Here is a 17,767-nt window from a genome sequence, read left to right as displayed (position 1 = left end):
TACACCTTTAACATTTATTATTTATAAAAATATACAGACATACATACATACATATACACGTATCAATCAAAGCAGTCACTGTTGTGAGAGAGAGAGCGCGCCATCACCCCAGGGGCTCCTGCACGGCCTCCTCCATGTTATCCTGGTGTGCCGATGTCGTTGTCTCTCCCGGGAGGGAACACGAAGGCTCCGGGTGGCTCTTGCTCTTGTGGGCAGCGACGTTATCACGCTTCTCAAACTTTTTGCCACAGAGCTCACACGCAAACTGGTAGCCCGCTTCGGCGTCATGCTTTCGCATGTGCCAGTTCAAGGAGGCCTTCTGCCGGCAGGTGAAACCACACACCTCACACCTGTGGGGAAGAAGGACAGAGGAGGACTGGGTGAGTGGGCGCAGACAAGTCTTCTACAAATATGGACGACGGAAATCCTCGTGGTGCTCGAGATGAGCTTGGGTCTCTGGAGGGCAATGTGATTTAGTGGGCAGCAGCAGGACTAGAAAGCAAATGGCTGCCAGTTCAATTTCTGTCTGCAACTCACACTCCAGTCATTCCAAATGTAAAAATGTGCGCAAACAGTTGCATTATTCATTTTTATTTGTGGCACTATTATAGAAAAACTCCCAGCCTGCAAGACCAGGACGCAGAAGAGGACCCGTAATGGTATCTTACGCCCACCTCTTATCTCACTTCATCTGCCCTTCAAAGTAGCATCAGTTTTTCATAACCACAAAAAGGCACACTGCTGTCACTGTCACCATACTTAATAGTGGATTCCTTCACTTGCTGCACACTTTATGATCTTGTAGACGTGAATTTTAAATGGATACATTTGCCTTTGTTGCCCAACGGTCTGCACAAAATAACCCATAATGTCAAAGTGAACATGTGTTTTCAGAAAATTTATTAAAAAAACAAAAACTGAAGTCTCTAGAAGTTTTGAGACCCTTTGCTGTGACCCTCTAAATTGTGCTTAGGTGCATCCTATTTGCTTTTAATTCTCCTCAAGATGTTTCTAGAACCTGATTGGCGCCCACCTCTTTCAAACTGAATTGCTTGGACGCCATTTAGAAATACGCACACTTGTGTATAGATGGTCCCACAATTAACACTGCATGAAGCAATGAAGTTCAAGGGACTCTCTGTAGACCTCCACAAGCAAATCAGGGCAGGGTTATAAAACTATTTTCTAAAGCTTTTGAGTGTTCCCATCAGCACAGTGGCCTCATGAGAGAGAAGACGCTTGGAACCACCAGGAGTCTTCCTAGAGTTGGCCATCTGGCCTAGCAGAGTAACTGGGCAAGAAGAGCCTTGGGACATGGAAGTGACCAAGAAACCAATGGTCACACTAACAGAGCTTCAGAAGGCCCCTGCTAAGATGGCAGAACCTGTTGGAAGGATGACCATCTCAGTAGACATCTATCAATCGGGGGAAGGCACTCTTGAGTAGCCAAGTTGGAGTTTGCCAAATAGCATTTAATGGACTCTGAGTACAGGACGTAAAAGGTTCTTGGGTCTGATAAAACAAAAACTGGGCAGAACTCCAAGCACTATGTTGGACAGAGACCGGGCACTGCCCGTCATCTGTCTAATACCATCCCTACAGTGAAGTGTCGTGGTCGCAGCATCATGCTGTGAGGGTGTTTCTCATTTGCAGGAACAGGAAAACTGGTCAGAAAGTATGAACGAAGCAGTCCTTGAAGAAAACCTTCCATTAGGGCACACACAACTTCACACTGGGAAGACGGTTCACCTTTTAGCATGACAATGACCCGCAGCACACTGCCAAGGCAATGCTGGAGTAGCTTTAGGACAAGTCTTGGAGATGAGCCTTGAGTGGCCCAGGAAAGCCCAAACTTAATCCGCAAAGAACATCTGTGGGGAGACCTGAAGGTGGCAGTTCATCCAAGTGGGAAGTGTCTGATGCCCCTTGCCCCACCATTTGACACCGATTGGTCATTTAATTACTTTTAGTTTTGACACTTGTAAAGTGTGGCCTTGAATCGAAATGCAACACACATGGAGATGCCACTAAGCCAAATTCATTATGTCTGCTTTTCTTTTAGCTATTAAATGCTATCTGTGAAGATGAATTAAAATCCAATGCGCTTTTGTATTGCATTTGAAACTGACATGAAAATTGTGTGCCATAGTGAAAAGCAACACTTGGGATCAACAAAGTACAGAGTAATGGAGAGAGTGGAAGAGAGGAGAAAAAGAGAGTGCAGGTAGGGTGGATTGGGTGGAGAAGAGTGTCAGGAGTGATTTGTGACAGACGGGTATCAGCAAGAGTGAAAGGGAAGGCCTACAGGACGGTAGTGAGACCAGCTATGTTCTCTGGGTTGGAGACGGTGGCACAGGAGACAGAGCTGGAGGTGGCAGAGCTAAAAATGCTAAGATTTTCATTAGGTGTGACGAGGATGGACAGGATTAGAAATGAGGACATTAGAGGGTCAGCTCAAGTTGGACAGTTGGGAGACAAAGTCAGAGAGGCGAGATTGTGTTAGTTTGGACATGTGCAGAGGAGAGATGAGGGGTATATTGGGAGAAGGATGCTAAGGATAGAACTGTCAGGTAAGAGTTAAAGAGGAAGGCCTAAGCGAAGGTTTATGGATGTGGTGAGAGAGGACATGCAGGTGATGAGTGTGACCGAACAAGATGAAGAGAACAGAAAGATAAGGAAGAAGATGATCCGCTGTGGTGACCCCTAACGGGAGCAACTGAAAGAAGAAGAAGAGACAGGCAATCGATCATTTGGTTAATATGTTTTAAAGTATGACATGATAGATAGATAAGATAGATATATAGATATGAAAGGCACTATATAATAGATAGATAGATAGATAGATAGATAGATAGATAGATAGATAGATAGATAGATAGATAGATAGATAGATAGATAGATAGATATGAAAGGCACTCTGTAATAGATAGATAGATAGATAGATAGATAGATAGATAGATAGATAGATAGATAGATAGATAGATAGATACTTTATTGGAAATTTAAGAATTTAATATGCGATTATTTTAACCAAAGCAGTCATTGTTGTCTGTGAGAGAAAGTTGTTGCTTGCCGTCAAAAAACACAAATGGAAACCATTGTGATTCAGAGTTTTATAATAATAAAATGTGAAAACTTTCAAGGGGGTTGAATACTTTTTATAGGCACAGTACGAGTAGTTATCTTGTAACAGGTCAAGCATGTTATCTAAACTTGCAAAAAGAATTAAAAACCACGACTGAAGCTGCAGGAGACTGAAAGAGATCATGAAACTCGAGAAGAAACCACAGCCATCTTCACTCTTTTATACAAGCGCCTTGTGAAAGATCAACAGAAAAAGGAAGGAAGGCAGAAAGGAGGAGTGAATGTATGCAGTCTCGTCAATGAGAGAATTTCAAAGTAAAATACGGACTTTTGCATTTTGCCCTGAGCTAAATTTTAAAACAGCCACCACACGCTGACTTGTTGTTGAGGGCGGCAGTGGAGCTCAGACTCTGGAAGAGCATCGTGTGCTTCACTGCGTTTGCTGATGTGAACACTGATTTGATGTTTCCAGAAGCCGTGTGTTTGTAAGTTAGACCAGAGTGTGTGTGTGAATATATATATATATATATATATATATATATATACAGTGCCCTCCATGATGTTTGTGACAAAGACACATTTTTCGTTGATATCCTTCAGACATACACAGACAAACACTTTTTCTACATGGTCCCCCATTTCAGGGCACCCTAACGTTTGGGCCAATGGCATCTCAGATGTTTGTGATTCCTCAGGTGGGGTTCAGGGCCTCATAAGATACCTCAACTTCCTTCTACCCTTTGGAGTGTGTAGTTGCTGTTGTTCAACATGAGGCAAGTGTTGTGAGGCCTCAGCTCTAAAGGTGGTCTCTGATGGCCCAAACAATAAACTTGAGATGTTTAATTACAGAGGCTCTCCTACTTTGATGTCTCACAGACAGTTCTTAAAACTTACTGCAATGGCTTTTCTCCTGTATGGATTCTTCGATGAATTATCAAATTGCTGCTTGTCCGGAAGGCTCGGGCACAGAATTCACAAATATAATCACGTTTGTCTATTAGGAAAAAAAAAAAAAAGAGAATAGTAGTAAACTGAAGAGACAAGAAAAACTCCAGTGCAATAAATTACAAATTGCAGATTTATCACCTAACCGAGAATTAGGTTGAGCAGATTCAAAAATGGACGAATGGACGTTAGACACGTACGAGGGACAACTAACTGTCCACAGTGCAATTCTAAAAGCGTAAGGGCTGAGGTGAGGATAACTACAAAATGAACGATGACAAAAGTTAAATCTGCCAAACCCACATACAAGCCAGATATCACAGTGATGAACATAAAAATAAAAATCTAATGACATTTACATAGTGCTTTTCTAACCAACTCAAAGCTCTTTACGTAGACAGTTGGGAGCCACTCCAACCACCATCAATATTCAGCATCCTCCTGGACAATGCAACAGCAGCCATTCATGCACCAGTACACTCACAACACATTAGCTATCAGGTGATGAAGGAATGAGAGAGATAGTTAGCCAATGAGAGACAGGGGATGATTAGGGGGACTGGGGGGGCTTTGGGTCAGAATGGTCTCAAAGGATGCCCAGTAATCTTTAATGACCACAGAGAGTCAAGGCCTTGGGTATGGCATCATTTTTACAGCACACAGTGTCGCCATTATTGCTCTGGGGCATTGGGCAACTCATAAAGACCTCAGGGTCAGCGCCCCCTGCTGGCCTCGCCAACACCTCTTCCAGCAGCAACCCAAGCTTTTTTCTAGATGGCCTCCCATCCAAGTACTGGCCGACCCCAAACATGCTCAGATTGAAGTCCTGAGGTGCAGGTGGTAGCAGCAAATACACTTAATAAAACATCAAGAACGTAAAAATGAACAGAAACAGGAAATGTTATTAAAGAAAATGTGGAAAGGGATGGATGAGCACAGAAGAAAACACACTAAAATATCACACCTACTGCTCTTCTATCCCTATCAACCCTATCTAGACACAGGTTGCCCACCTGTGTTTGTTGGCTCTCACTCTAAATTATGGCTTCTCTTTCGTTCATATCAGTCAAGTGTTTTTCTGTGTTTCCACTACCTTCTGACCGGGAGAAAGCTTTAAAACCCATCCAGCAGCTCACATTTTTCTGCGTTGAGCATATAACTAAAACTCTCTTTTGCTATTCCCAGTGTCCTCGTAACCATAAAGGCATTAGATGGGTCCTCTACTGTCTGCTCGCTCAGACAGATAAGCACGGTCTCATATATTCCTATCTGGGACTGTATGCCCTCTTCAGGCCAGGAGGTATCAATACCTCGGGCATTCGCTCTCTGGTTTTGCTCTTTCTCTTTCGCTCCATCCTTACCAGCTTCTGGATTGCCTGCCACCTGGCACCCTGGAACTACCACACACATCCACCCCAGCTTCCGCGTTCTCTTCTATATGCAGGTGCCCTTGCCCATTTCCCCTTTAGGATACCTACAACATACAGGGCATACCACCCCTTAGTGGCTGCTGTGCTACCATCTGCTGGACCATGGACTAGTCCTTCTTCCAATGTGGCTCTATCTCTTTGTGTCTTGGAGGTTTTGTAATGAGAACATGCCTTGTTTGATGCCATCCTGGTGGTGACCACAGCCCCTCCTCCAAGCCCACACATCATTGCCACAGAGCTACAGTAGCCGCAAGTTTCCATTGTAACAGATCCGTTGCTCTTACCTTCCTTGCACTTTTGTGAAATTAGACACCTTCTTGCGCTACTTCTGACTTCAGTCTGCCAGCTCAACTCGAAAAAGACGTGCATGATTTCTGAGTATTTTTAAAGCACACTGGCACTTTAGTTACGTCTATTAATGTTACACTTTGATTTATCGCTCAATAAGAAATCCTAGTCACCTGCATGACTCTGCTCACCTCAACTGGCTACCATTTAAATGCAACTCAGAGGAGGGAGTAAAGCTAAGGATGGACTGGGAATTCCCCTGGGATGGGGCAGAGTTTCCTAGTCCAGTGTTCTAAGCCGCTAGTGCCACAAACTTCATTAAGATCATATGAAGTCATATGTTTGAAGCCAAAGAGAGACAAGAGACACCCACCACTGTGCAACTTCTCATGTTCTTTCAGATGCTTCTTGAAGTTAAATGATTTGCCACAGGATGGATGCGAACAGGTAAACGTCTTCTGTTGGAAATGCTGGTACTTCATATGATGCTGTTAGGAGGAAAAATAAAGGGTGCTGTCAGTAAGAACGCTCATCTTACAGGATAAGATGAAATCTGGTTCATCAAACCAGCACATTGAAGACAGAACAGCATTATGGCTCCAGTCTGTGTAGCTATAAACATGAGAGACCTTTTCTACAGAATAATTATATGTAAAACATTGTAGCAACTGTGGCCACCAGGGGGCATTGCATCTCCCCAAACACCTGACACAAAAGCTCAGATACAAGTTGACAAACACAAGGATTTTATTTACCTTATAGGAAGAGTTTCCCACAGCGTACAGTCCCAGTAACCAATATACAGACTCTCTGGTGCCTGGCTAGGCACACGTAATAAGTGTATCAGTTTAATATGTCACTGTGCTCTGTGCAAATATATTTTATAAATCTGTCTTTTTCTACTCACATGCACAGTGGACACAGATTTAGCACAGGGGTTCATCATATAAGAACTGCCAGGCAAGTATTATGAGACAAGACAGTTAGGGACAACTGCAAAACAGGCAGTCAGACTGAAGGCCATTGTATACTATTTTTGTGTGTCAATGTCAGCATGAAACTGTATCCTCTTTGTCTTGTTTGGAATGCCATGATTCACCTAAGTGGGGGCCTGCACATGAAGAAAGAGTATAAAGCCTTGGAACATTGCCCGGCACACCTTTGAAGCTGAGGGGCGGATGGAAGATAACGTCAACCGATCTGGAAAATTCATCCAACAGCACAGTGAAAATGGCAAACTCTACACATTGGGCTCCCGCTCCCAAACTGGGTTCTTGTCATGGCTTCCTTCATCTGTTATGTAGAGTAAGCTGTCATTAAAGAAAGACGTTATTTCTCCTATGTGATTTCTTACCAACGTATCACTAAGGGAGGGGTATCGCCTTTTTATATTATACTAGCAGATTACCCAGTGGCTTCGCTCACTGAGTGGAAGGGAAAAATTTGTGGCTCTCACGAGGCAACCGCATTAATGCCGTCTGAACAACACATCCCACGTGATTCAAATTTAACCCTCTGTGCTTGGCAGTACTCACACTCCATTTCTCTTATTATAACTTTTGGATGTAGGCAATAATCTTTTTCAATGTTATAATTGAATCCCTCCATATAGAGACCCTGACTCCTGTGTGACGTGGTAGTCTGTGAATACTGCATCCGTCGAATTCGATTCTGTTCAGCATGTTGTTTGGGTGTTTGTGAGGCCCTCAACTGTGATTGTCGTATACGTTGATCAGCAAGACTGCGAGCCTTCTCTCTCGATCTGCTTCTGTCTCACTTTCTCTGTGTAACCTGACTGTTGTGGTCATACGTAATTTACGTTTCAAATGCGAGTGCGCGAGTGCATTATAATATGTTCTGTGGTCATACGTAATTTCCGTTTCAAACGTTAAAAGAATTTTATATATATAATATATTAAATTTTAATATAAAATATATATATATAATTTTATATATATAAGTGAAAAAGCTTTACTGTCTCTCTCCAAGTCGGTGCATTATGATGTATAATGCAGAGGCTGCTAAAATCTCGTTGGAAGTTTGAAATTTGATTGGCTTGTCGAAAGAGCACAGCTCTGGAGGTCTACTTCTAAACTCTGTTGCCAAGGGTGCCCGACTGAAGAGATAAGAGCTCTTATTAGGCCAGTCCTGACAGTTTGGTTCTGGCCAAAAGTTCTTCAGTGAGCACCAGGTACACCATCAGACCACAAAAAAATGAATCATCACATGTTCCTCTTCTTTTGTGCAAATCACAAGTGGAGCAGCCATTTTTTCTTGCACTGGAGTTACAAATGATCTAACGTAACCTGCACAACAGAGATTGGGGAGACAGGGACCTCGTACAGAAAGAAGGGTCTCAAGTCCTAAAAGTAGATAAAGAGAAACCAGTTAAACAAATTAGATAAAAATATTATACTTGGTCATTTATTTATTGAGGAAAATGATCAAATATTACATATCTGTGAGTGGCAAAAGTATGTGAACCTCACGGATGATCAGTTAGTTTGAAGGTGGAATTCGAGTCCGGTGTTTTCAATCAATGGGATGCCAATCATCTGTGAGTGGGCACCCTGTGTTATTTAAAGAACAGGATCTATCAAAGTCTGCTTTTCACAACACATGTTGGTGGAAGTGTATCATGGCACGAACAAAGGAGATTTCTGAGGACCTCATAAAAAGAGTTGTTGATGCTCATCAGGCTGGAAAAGCTTACAAAACCATCTCTAAAGAGTTTGGACTCCACCAATCCACAGTCAGACAGATTGTGTACAAATGGAGGAAATTCAAGACCATTGTTACCCTCCCCAGGAGTGGTCGACCAACAAAGATCACTCCAAGAGCAAGGCGTGTAATAGTCAGCGAGGTCACAAAGGACCCCAGGGTAACTTCTAAGCAACTGAAGGCCTCTCTCATATTGGCTAATGTTCATGTTCATGAGTCCACCATCAGGAGAACATTCAACAACAATGGTGTGCATGGCAGAGTTGTAAAGAGAAAGCCACTGCTCTCCAAAAAAACATTGCTGCTCGTCTGCAGTTTACAAAAGATCACGTGGACAAACCAGAAGGCTATTGGAAGAATGTTTTGTGGACGGATGAGACCAAAATAGAACTTTTTGGTTTAAATGAAAAGCTTTTTGTTTGGAGAAAGGAAAACACTGCATTCCAGCATAAGAACCTCATCCCATCTGTGAAACATGGTGGTGGTAGTATCATGGTTTGGGCCTGTTTTGCTGCATATGGGCCAGGATGGCTTGCCTTCATCGATGGAACAATGAATTCTGAATTATATCAGAGAATTCTAAAGGAAAATGTCAGGACATCTGTCCATGAACTGAATCTCAAGAGAAGGTGGGTCATGCAGCAAGACAACGACCCTAAGCACACAAGTCGTTCTACCAAAGAATGGTTAAAGAAGAATAAAGTGAATGTTTTGGAATGGCCAAGTCAAAGTCCTGACCTTAATCCAATCGAAATGTTGTGGAAGGACCTGAAGCGAGCAGTTCATGTGAGGAAACTCACCAACATCCCAGAGTTGAAGCTGTTCTGTACAGAAGATTGGGCTAAAATTCCTCCAAGCCAGTGTGCAGGAATGATCAAAAGTTACCGGAAATGTTTAGTTGCAGTTATTGGGGGGTCACACCAGATAGTGAAAGCAAAGGTTCACATACTTTTTGCCACTCACAAATATGTAACAGTTGATCATTTTCCTCAATAAATAAATGACCAAGTATAATATTTTTGTCTCATTTGTTTAACTGGTTTCTCTTTATCTACTTTTAGGACTTGAGTGAAAATCTGATGATGTTTTAGGTCATATTTATGCAGAAATATAGAAAATTCTAAAGGGTTCACAAACTTTCAAGCGCAACTGTATACCAGACAGTAATAGCTTACTGAGCTTGAAGTATTTCACATAATGATATTGCACGTTAATTAAAAATATTGCACATTCTGAGAACAAAAGTTCATTCAGGTGAGAAGAACAGACAAATTATTGCATATGTAACTACAGGGATATCCATCACAGAAAAAGGAAACAGCTTAAAGTGTGGGTGATTGACAGGAAGAGAAGGCGGTGGGGAGGAAGGATTTCCTGTGCCGTTCTGTAGGGCACTTCATGCTAGTTGGCCTACTGCTGAAAGCGCTCCTCTGTCCGACCACAACACAGTGAAGCGGGCGATTAGCGTTTACACAACATTCTCTGACCTGCCAAGGTTTTCAAGCTGTCCAGTTTCCCTCCTACCACGCAGTCAGCCTTTTGAATTAGTCTGTTTAGCCTCTTAATGTCTGCTACTTTCATGTTGGCCTCCCCCAGCATGCCACAGCAAAAAAAAAAAAGCATTGGTAACCACATGCTCATAAAACATCCGCAGCAGAGTGTGGCAGACCCTCAAAGATCTGAGTTTTCATAGGAAATACAGCCGATTTTGACCCTTCTTATATATGGCCAGTGAGTTCCTGGACCAGTTTTGCTTGTTGTTCATATGCACCTCCAGATACTTGGATTCCTAATTGATCTCCACATCCACATCCCTAATGCCCAGGGAAGTAACTGAAGATTGTGACCTTTTTAAATCCACCACCAGTTCTTTAGTTTTACTGGTGTTGGCCGGCAGCTGATTCAGCTCACACCAGTCAACAAAACCGTCCACTACGTTCCTGTATTTGGTCTCATCATCATGCCTGATTCTTCCCACTCTTGCACAGTCATCAGATAATTTCTGCAGATGTCAGCCCTCAATATTCTAGCTAAAGTCTGTGGTGTACAAATGCAATCACGGCTGCCTAAAATAACTTTCAAGACATGTCAAGAACACTTTCTCTGAAATGTCTTATCTCAAAGACACGGCCTGTTAATTTTAGACTGGCACTGACAAAAGGTGTAAGACGCTATGTGGGCAAATAAACTGAACAGTTATTTTTTTCGATGTAAAAATGGCCAAATATCCATTTTAAAACTGGTTGAATCCAGTTCAGGCTGCCGATCCGAGCTGCCTCAGGCACAAGACAGGAGAGTCAACCCTGGATGAAGTGAGATATAAAAATGTACTGGAGGTTACTGTACTGCTGCACAGTGGTGCGATTTTTAGGATTGAACCAAAGTAAGATCCTGATCTGGGCATTTTCTGAGTGACAGCTCAGTTTTATGGACTCTGACTGAATTCCCAGATTGGATAATACTTGTGCAGAGCTTTGCAGATTCTTCCCATATCCATGCGGATATCCACTCTCTCTGCTAAATAGTGACTATTAGATTAATTGACAATCTTGGCTCAGCATAAGCAGGCAGGTGTAATCATTTATGAGACACACTACATGCCAAAAGACTAAAATGAAATGATTTTAAGAACTTTACCAGAAAATGGAAAAGAACTGTTAGGGAACATTCAAAAATGAAAAAAAGAAAAATAAAAGAAAACAATGTAATCAAGATAGGAGTAAAAGACAAACATTTAGTCAAAGCTAAAGCTGTGCCCACACTACTATGCTTCCATTAAAAAAATGCAAATATTAGTCTTCACAAAAGCCCAACATTTTTAACCCTGAATAACGGAGACTTTTCTAAATGCTCTCCAGAGCCGCATGTTTTCTGAAAATGCCAGCATGATATTGCAGGGAACATCTAGCCTGAAGAAGGGGCCTGAGTTGCCACGAAAGCTTGAATATTGTAATCTTTTTAGTCAGCCAATAAAAGGTGTCATTTTGCTTGACTTCTCATTACACCCATAATGGCTAACACGGTACAACACCCTAGTATGTGGATGGGTGAAAACGCAGACTCCTATCACGCTCTGATTTGTTCGTACTTATGATCCTTGATTGGATGCTGCTCAATTCCTCATTCTCTGATTGGTCATTCTTCACAGAAGGATACCGTATTCCAACATTGCAAACACAGAAGACTTGTTTTCCATGGTGCATGTTGTGCTGCTTACCTGTATGCATCTAAGTTGTGGTCTGCGCAGTTGTAATGCAGCATGCATGTGCAAAAGGCAACAGTTTTGCCATCAATCCCATGGCCCCTGGGGTCAGTAACCTTTCAAGGATTTTTCCACCGATGTGCACATCTCCTGTGTAGATGAACATCTAAGTCATATCGTGAAAAGTCTTGTCACGGAGGGTTTTAACGGGTTAATGTATTAAACGATTTCAGCAGTACAACTGCACTTCCTGGAGGTGCTGACAAGTCGCTCACATATGATTGCTCGTGTTAATTACAGGAGGAGTGGCACGTAATTAACATGTACCACCGTTAAAAGTGGGCAGGACAAGTGTTTTGGTGGGTGGGAGTTTCGAGTGAACAAGTCAATAGAGAGGAGGACAGTTAGTGGGCTGACAACTTTGGCATTGTTGAGCCGCGTAAGGAAGCAGAACTGGCTGCTGTGAGGAGTTCCAGGAGGCAGCAGGTTTCTAATCTGCTGATTGGCCAAGAGAGAGAGAGAGAGAGACGGCAGGGGAGAAAAGTGGAGAGTGGCAGCAGGAACAAAATGGGGGACAGTATCCAAAGCATTGTAGCATCGGAGGTAAATGAGGTCCTCGTCAAGGGAGAGGAGACGTGGCAAGGGAGCAACCAGCTAATACTGGCTGGACTGGTTGCTGGATTGTCTGTGGGTACCAGAGGAGGTGACAGACTGGGAATTGCCAAGGAATCCACAGGAGGAATTTGTTCCAGTGTATTGACACGAGGGAAAGGGAGCACATTACAGAATGAGTATTCTGTTTTTAAAAGCATTTATTTATTTTACTTAATAAAAAAAAATTAAATGCAAATTTATTTATTTATTGCACTCCTGAAGACACTGGTTTTATGGGCACAGTTTTTAAAGAAGAGTTATTTATTGAATGACTGATTGCACTGTGACAATTTAATTCTTTATTTTGTAATAAAATGTAGAAATATTTTATCACAGAAAGTCTTCTCTGTCGGTCCCCTCGCTTACCCTGGTCCATCTCTGTCACAACTACTGGATGTCCTAACAGGTAGTAGTGCCCATGACTGTGGGCACTGGGGCATCACATGTTATCATTTTAGTGTGGGTGGAAATACTTTTGTAAAAGATGTGAAGATGCTAGTGTGGCTGGAGATCATTTTAGATGAAAAACTCATGAAAACATAGTAGTGTGAACACAACCTAAGAAGATCATGACGGGTAAAAGTCATACCAAACATAAACAATATGGCCGCCACCATGCAGATAGGTGGAAAATGCATGAAACAGGATCGTGAATGGCGTCTAGGGAACAGCTTATTCGTTTGTGGAACATGGATTTAATTTTGAAACCTCCGAAAGGCATTTTAAGATGTCACCTTAAGCAGGAGGACATTAAACACCTGATAGTGTTAAAGGTCATTAACTACTGTCTTTGTATGTGTGAGCACTCGAAATTTAGTCTGACACCTTACTCTGAGCTGACTTCTGCTTTGCTCTTGCTGCTCACGGGTATAAAATGGGATGGCTGAATGCTGAATGATTATTCTTTAAAATCATAGATCAGGAAAATCAATTTATAAAACTGCAAATCGTATATTAGAAGGTACTGCGGTGGTGCCATGCCCGGGGTTTTTTTCCTGCTTTGCGCCCTGTGTTGGCTGAGATTGGCTCGAGCGGACCCCCGTGACCCTGTAGTTAGGATGTAGAGGGTTGGATAATGGATGGATGGATGGATATTAGAAGGTATAGCCACACAGTCATTGTGACTGAAATGGAAATAAAGAGATGTGACGGGGTCGGGGGTCTAAACTAGGAAGTGAAGAAAAAGGCCAGAATGAGCCAATCAGAAACAAGATTGAAATTGACTGAGGTCAGAGACTATTCTTTGATCAAGTCTGACATTTCTATATGCGAGTATTCATGACTTTCTATATATGAGCACAAATAGCTTACACATATTAAAAAAACAATAAGAATTAAGTAGGTTGTTGTAAATAACTGTTGACGTTATAAGGCTGGCATGTTTCAAGACTTCTGCCCCATTCATCAGGGCGAGACTTAACAGGGTAAATAATTTAACGGTGTTCAAAAAGCGTTAAGGTGGCTTTGTTTGTGTCTTCCCCCACCATTACCTATCGTCCATGGAGGGAGAGCAAAAGCTTTAGATTCGTCAAAAATTTCGATCTCCGGTTTTCAATGAATCTCGAAATTTTAGGGTCCCCAGAAACAGAAAACATCGATATCTTAATGATGGCTGTGTGTCTGTGTGTGTCACAGTTTCTTGAGGATGGTCTAGAGCAGTGGTTCCCAACCTTTTTTTTGGCCATGCCCCACCTAGGCCTCTCTAAAATCATGATGTCTCCCACTGTAATATACATCTATCCATCCATCCATTTTCTAACCCGCTGAATCCGAACACAGGGTCACGGGGGTCTGCTGGAGCCAATCCCAGCCAACACAGGGCACAAGGCAGGAACCAATCCTGGGCAGGGTGCCAACCCACCGCAGGACACACACACAAACACACCAAGCACACACTAGGGCCAATTCAGAATCGCCAATCCACCTAACCTGCATGTCCTTGGATTGCGGGAGGAAACCGGAGAGCCCGGAGGAAACCCACGCAGACACGGGGAGAACATGCAAACTCCACGCAGGGAAGACCCAGGAAGCGAACCCAGGTCTCCTAACTGCGAGGCAGCAGCGCTACCACTGCGCCACCGTGCCGCCCCTCTGTAACATACACCTTATTCTTATTATTACCTATTCAAAAAGTGAACGCCTACTCATGTGGAGGAAGCCCATAATGCAGGGGTGGGCAAAGTCATTCCTGGAGGGCCGCAGTGGCTGCAGGTTTTTGTTCCAACCCAGTTGCTTAATAAGAAGCACTTACTGCTCAAGTAACACTTATGCTTCATTTCAGTTGTCTCGCTCGTTACGATTCGGAACCCTTATTGCTTGTTTTATTCTTAAACAGCTGTTCTCTTGGTTTTTAATGGCTTTTTATTAGCAATAAGATTCAAATGACAAAAGAAAGCAGCTTTTCTCCATTTACTTTGTTACCATTTACACTTGTGTGTGTTTATCATGCACTATTGGGTTTAATTAAAAACTTGGAAGGAAAGTGAATAGAAAAAAGTGAAAGATTGAGTATTTCTCATCCATTTTAGCCTTCAAATCATTTGGATGATTTCCTTACAAAGGGGATATGAGAATGGCCTGATATAGCAGAGTTAAAGCAGTAACAAGCCATGAAATTAAATTATTTGCAAGAATTGTTTTCTAATTAAGCAACTAGGTTGGAGCAAAACCCTGCACCCTCTGCGGCCCTCCAGGGCTGACTTTGCCCACCCCGCCATAATGTCATTCATTTGGTCTAAACAAGCTTCCAAAGAACATGGAAACAAAAGATAGAAAGGATAGTTGAAGTATTGACAAAGAAATCACTAAGGAATTGTTCAAAAAAATAATATGAAGTAATATGAAAATACAGCTGCGATGGGCTGGCACCCTGAACGGGGTTTGTTTCCTGCCTTGCGCCCTGTGTTGGCTGGGATTGGCTCCAGCAGACCCCCGTGACCTTGTAGTTAGGATATAGCGGGTTGGATAATTGATGGATGGATGGATGAAAATACAGCAAATACAGTTTTGAAAACATAGAATAAGAGACGTGATATTCATCAATATAAAACAACTTTAATGACAGCTTTTTCTGTAATATTTTGATCATAATAACCCTAAGCCTAACCCTAACCCTAACCCTAATTTTTGTTATATTGCAAAATGTTATAATCATTGTCAGTCAGTTAGCCATTTTCTAACCCGCTATATCCTAACTACAGGGTCACGGGGGTCTGCTGGAGCCAATCCCAGCCAACACAGGGCGCAAGGCAGGAAACAAACCCTGGGCAGGCGCCCAGCCCACTGCAATAATCATTGTTACAATTCCTATTATTTTAAAGGTAAAAACAATTTCTAAGTAGTAAAACCCAAGCTGGTTGTAAAATCATAAAGGGTTCTTCACCATCCCTTCTATGTTTATATAAATACAGTATATAAATGTCTCTGTAAAAAATAAAAATTATTTGTTTTTAACAGTGAATTTCTGTTTTATCATTTTAGAAATTGTTTAATGTACCTAAATTCTCAAATTGCCCCCCCTAAAAATCAAATTGCCCCACGTTGGGAATCACTGGTCTAGAGCTAAAATGGCTAAACTTAAATTTCAACCCTAATTCTGCAATCAATTATGAATTCTTCTCGTCGATTGCTATCGTAATGAACTATTTTATGATCAGAAAGATCAGCATCAGAGCAGTGAATAATTACAGAAATGTTACAGAATAATTCAGGTAACTTGGTTTCGAGGGCACAAAGCCTACTGACGCTGACGTCAGGCTTATCAACCTACACCTCAGTAACCCCTAATGACAGAGGGAAGACATATTTTACGAAAGGTTTGCAGATTCATTAAAACTCAAAAACTGAAATCTCTCATTCACGTAAAGATTCAGACTCTTAACTAAGTACTTTGTTGAAGCCCCTTTGGCCACAATCATAGATTTGAACCTTCTTTGAGTGCTTCTTGCAAGTCTTTTCACTTCAGCAGTAAAATTACAATCAGATTCTGTCCATTTGCTTTATCATTCTTGGCTGGTTTGATAAGGCTTGTTGTGAGCGGTCGCTCTGAAGGCATCATTTCAAAATAAAGCCTGCCCAAAAAGAAAATGTGTTTGAATCACAACTAGACAGATAATTGAAGCCTCCCTGTCTAGATGTGTGAATTAGGAGCAGAAGTACTCACGTTTAAATACTGCCTTGTCGAGAAGAGCTTGCCACAGCTGTCAAACTCGCAGAGGAGGATTTCCTTTGGAGCCGCTTTTCTGTAAAAATAGGAGGCGGCGGCTCAAGCGCTTGAATGGCAAGGCGAGCACAGGTAAGAGTAAAGAGACAACAGCAATGTGAGGGCAACAGCAGCATACTAACCGGATCCTTCTGGGCCCAATCTGCACAAGATCGTCATCTGGTTTGTTTCCCCTCTTCCTACAAATAAAAACATACGTGTTACCATTAACATTTTTGGCAAACACCTTTATCCAAAAATGACTCACAACATTTGAGATGCAATTGATTGCACTTCTTTTGTTATTTTTCCAATTGGAGCACAGGCAGGTGAAGCGACTTGCTCATGGTCACACAGTGGTGTCAGCAGTGGGATTTAAATCTACAACATCAGGGTTTGAAGTCCAAAGCCTTAACCACTATGCCATACATTTAAATTAGAAAGACACAAGCAGAAGGAGAGATTTTTGTTTTCTTTTTTAAAACATCCTCACCTGCTTTTCAGACTCTCCTGTCCAGGCTCTGGCTCACTCGCACTGGTGTGAAGCGGCTGTCTGGTGTCCGAATCTGGAAGGCTAATGGAAGAGAGAGATGAGGAAAAACCTGTATGAGGAGGATACTGTCGTTAGAGCAATAAATAAAGTGATGATGAAACTGGACAACTAGAGAAAGCGTGAGTAGCAGGCCAATTGTCTTTGGCAGTGGTGATAACCCAAACTCAGACGTGCATCCTCTCTAAGATGGAGGCAACAGCAGGGCAGAGACCTGAACTGCACTGAAGGAGCGCTCCAGCAGTCCAAAGGTCAAGAAAGAAAGAAAGAAAGAAAGAAAGAAAGAAAGAAAGAAAGAAAGAAAGAAAGAAAGAAAGAAAGAAAGAAAGAAAGAAAGAAAGAAAGAAAGAGCTAATGAAGAAAGAAAGAAAGAGCTAATGTAGCTAGTGTCACCTATGCGCATAGATCACCATCTAAACTTCCCAGGTATGTAATACCACATCAGGTTGTGAGGGGACGCTGCCACTAACAGCCTTGTCAAGTTCTTCCTCCAAAATCTGGAGAAAACTCCTGGTGAGGGAAATTAACCCTGTCCCAGTGCTTTAAAAGGGAAGGCAACCCGAATGGAGGCGTCTTTTAACCAGGGAGACAATTGAAGCCACTTTGCTATGTGAGGCGATTCTGTTCTTTTCACGCCATTGTGTGTCTGTTTTGTTTATAAGAGTACTGCTAGAAAACGGGGAGGGCTGTGT

General features: G+C 42.2%; 1 protein-coding gene across 1 annotated transcript in view; it reads right to left on the bottom strand.

Moving 5' to 3' along the window:
- Positions 1-17,767, bottom strand: part of znf692 (zinc finger protein 692) — a 35,146-nt gene continuing 17,379 nt past the window's right edge. Inside the window, exons 6-11 of the mRNA XM_039767746.1 lie at positions 17,019-17,099; positions 16,669-16,725; positions 16,487-16,565; positions 6,121-6,235; positions 3,979-4,078; positions 1-350 (exon numbers count right to left, since the gene is read on the bottom strand). Of these exons, the coding sequence (XP_039623680.1) occupies positions 104-350; positions 3,979-4,078; positions 6,121-6,235; positions 16,487-16,565; positions 16,669-16,725; positions 17,019-17,099 (679 nt within the window). The 3' untranslated portion in view covers positions 1-103. The remainder of the gene's footprint in view (positions 351-3,978; positions 4,079-6,120; positions 6,236-16,486; positions 16,566-16,668; positions 16,726-17,018; positions 17,100-17,767) is intronic.

Source organism: Polypterus senegalus, chromosome 10 (genome assembly GCF_016835505.1).
Source record: "Polypterus senegalus isolate Bchr_013 chromosome 10, ASM1683550v1, whole genome shotgun sequence".
Lineage (NCBI taxonomy): Eukaryota > Metazoa > Chordata > Cladistia > Polypteriformes > Polypteridae > Polypterus > Polypterus senegalus.
Note: the sequence above shows the minus strand (reverse complement) of the source record. Positions and strands in the feature narration are given on the sequence as shown.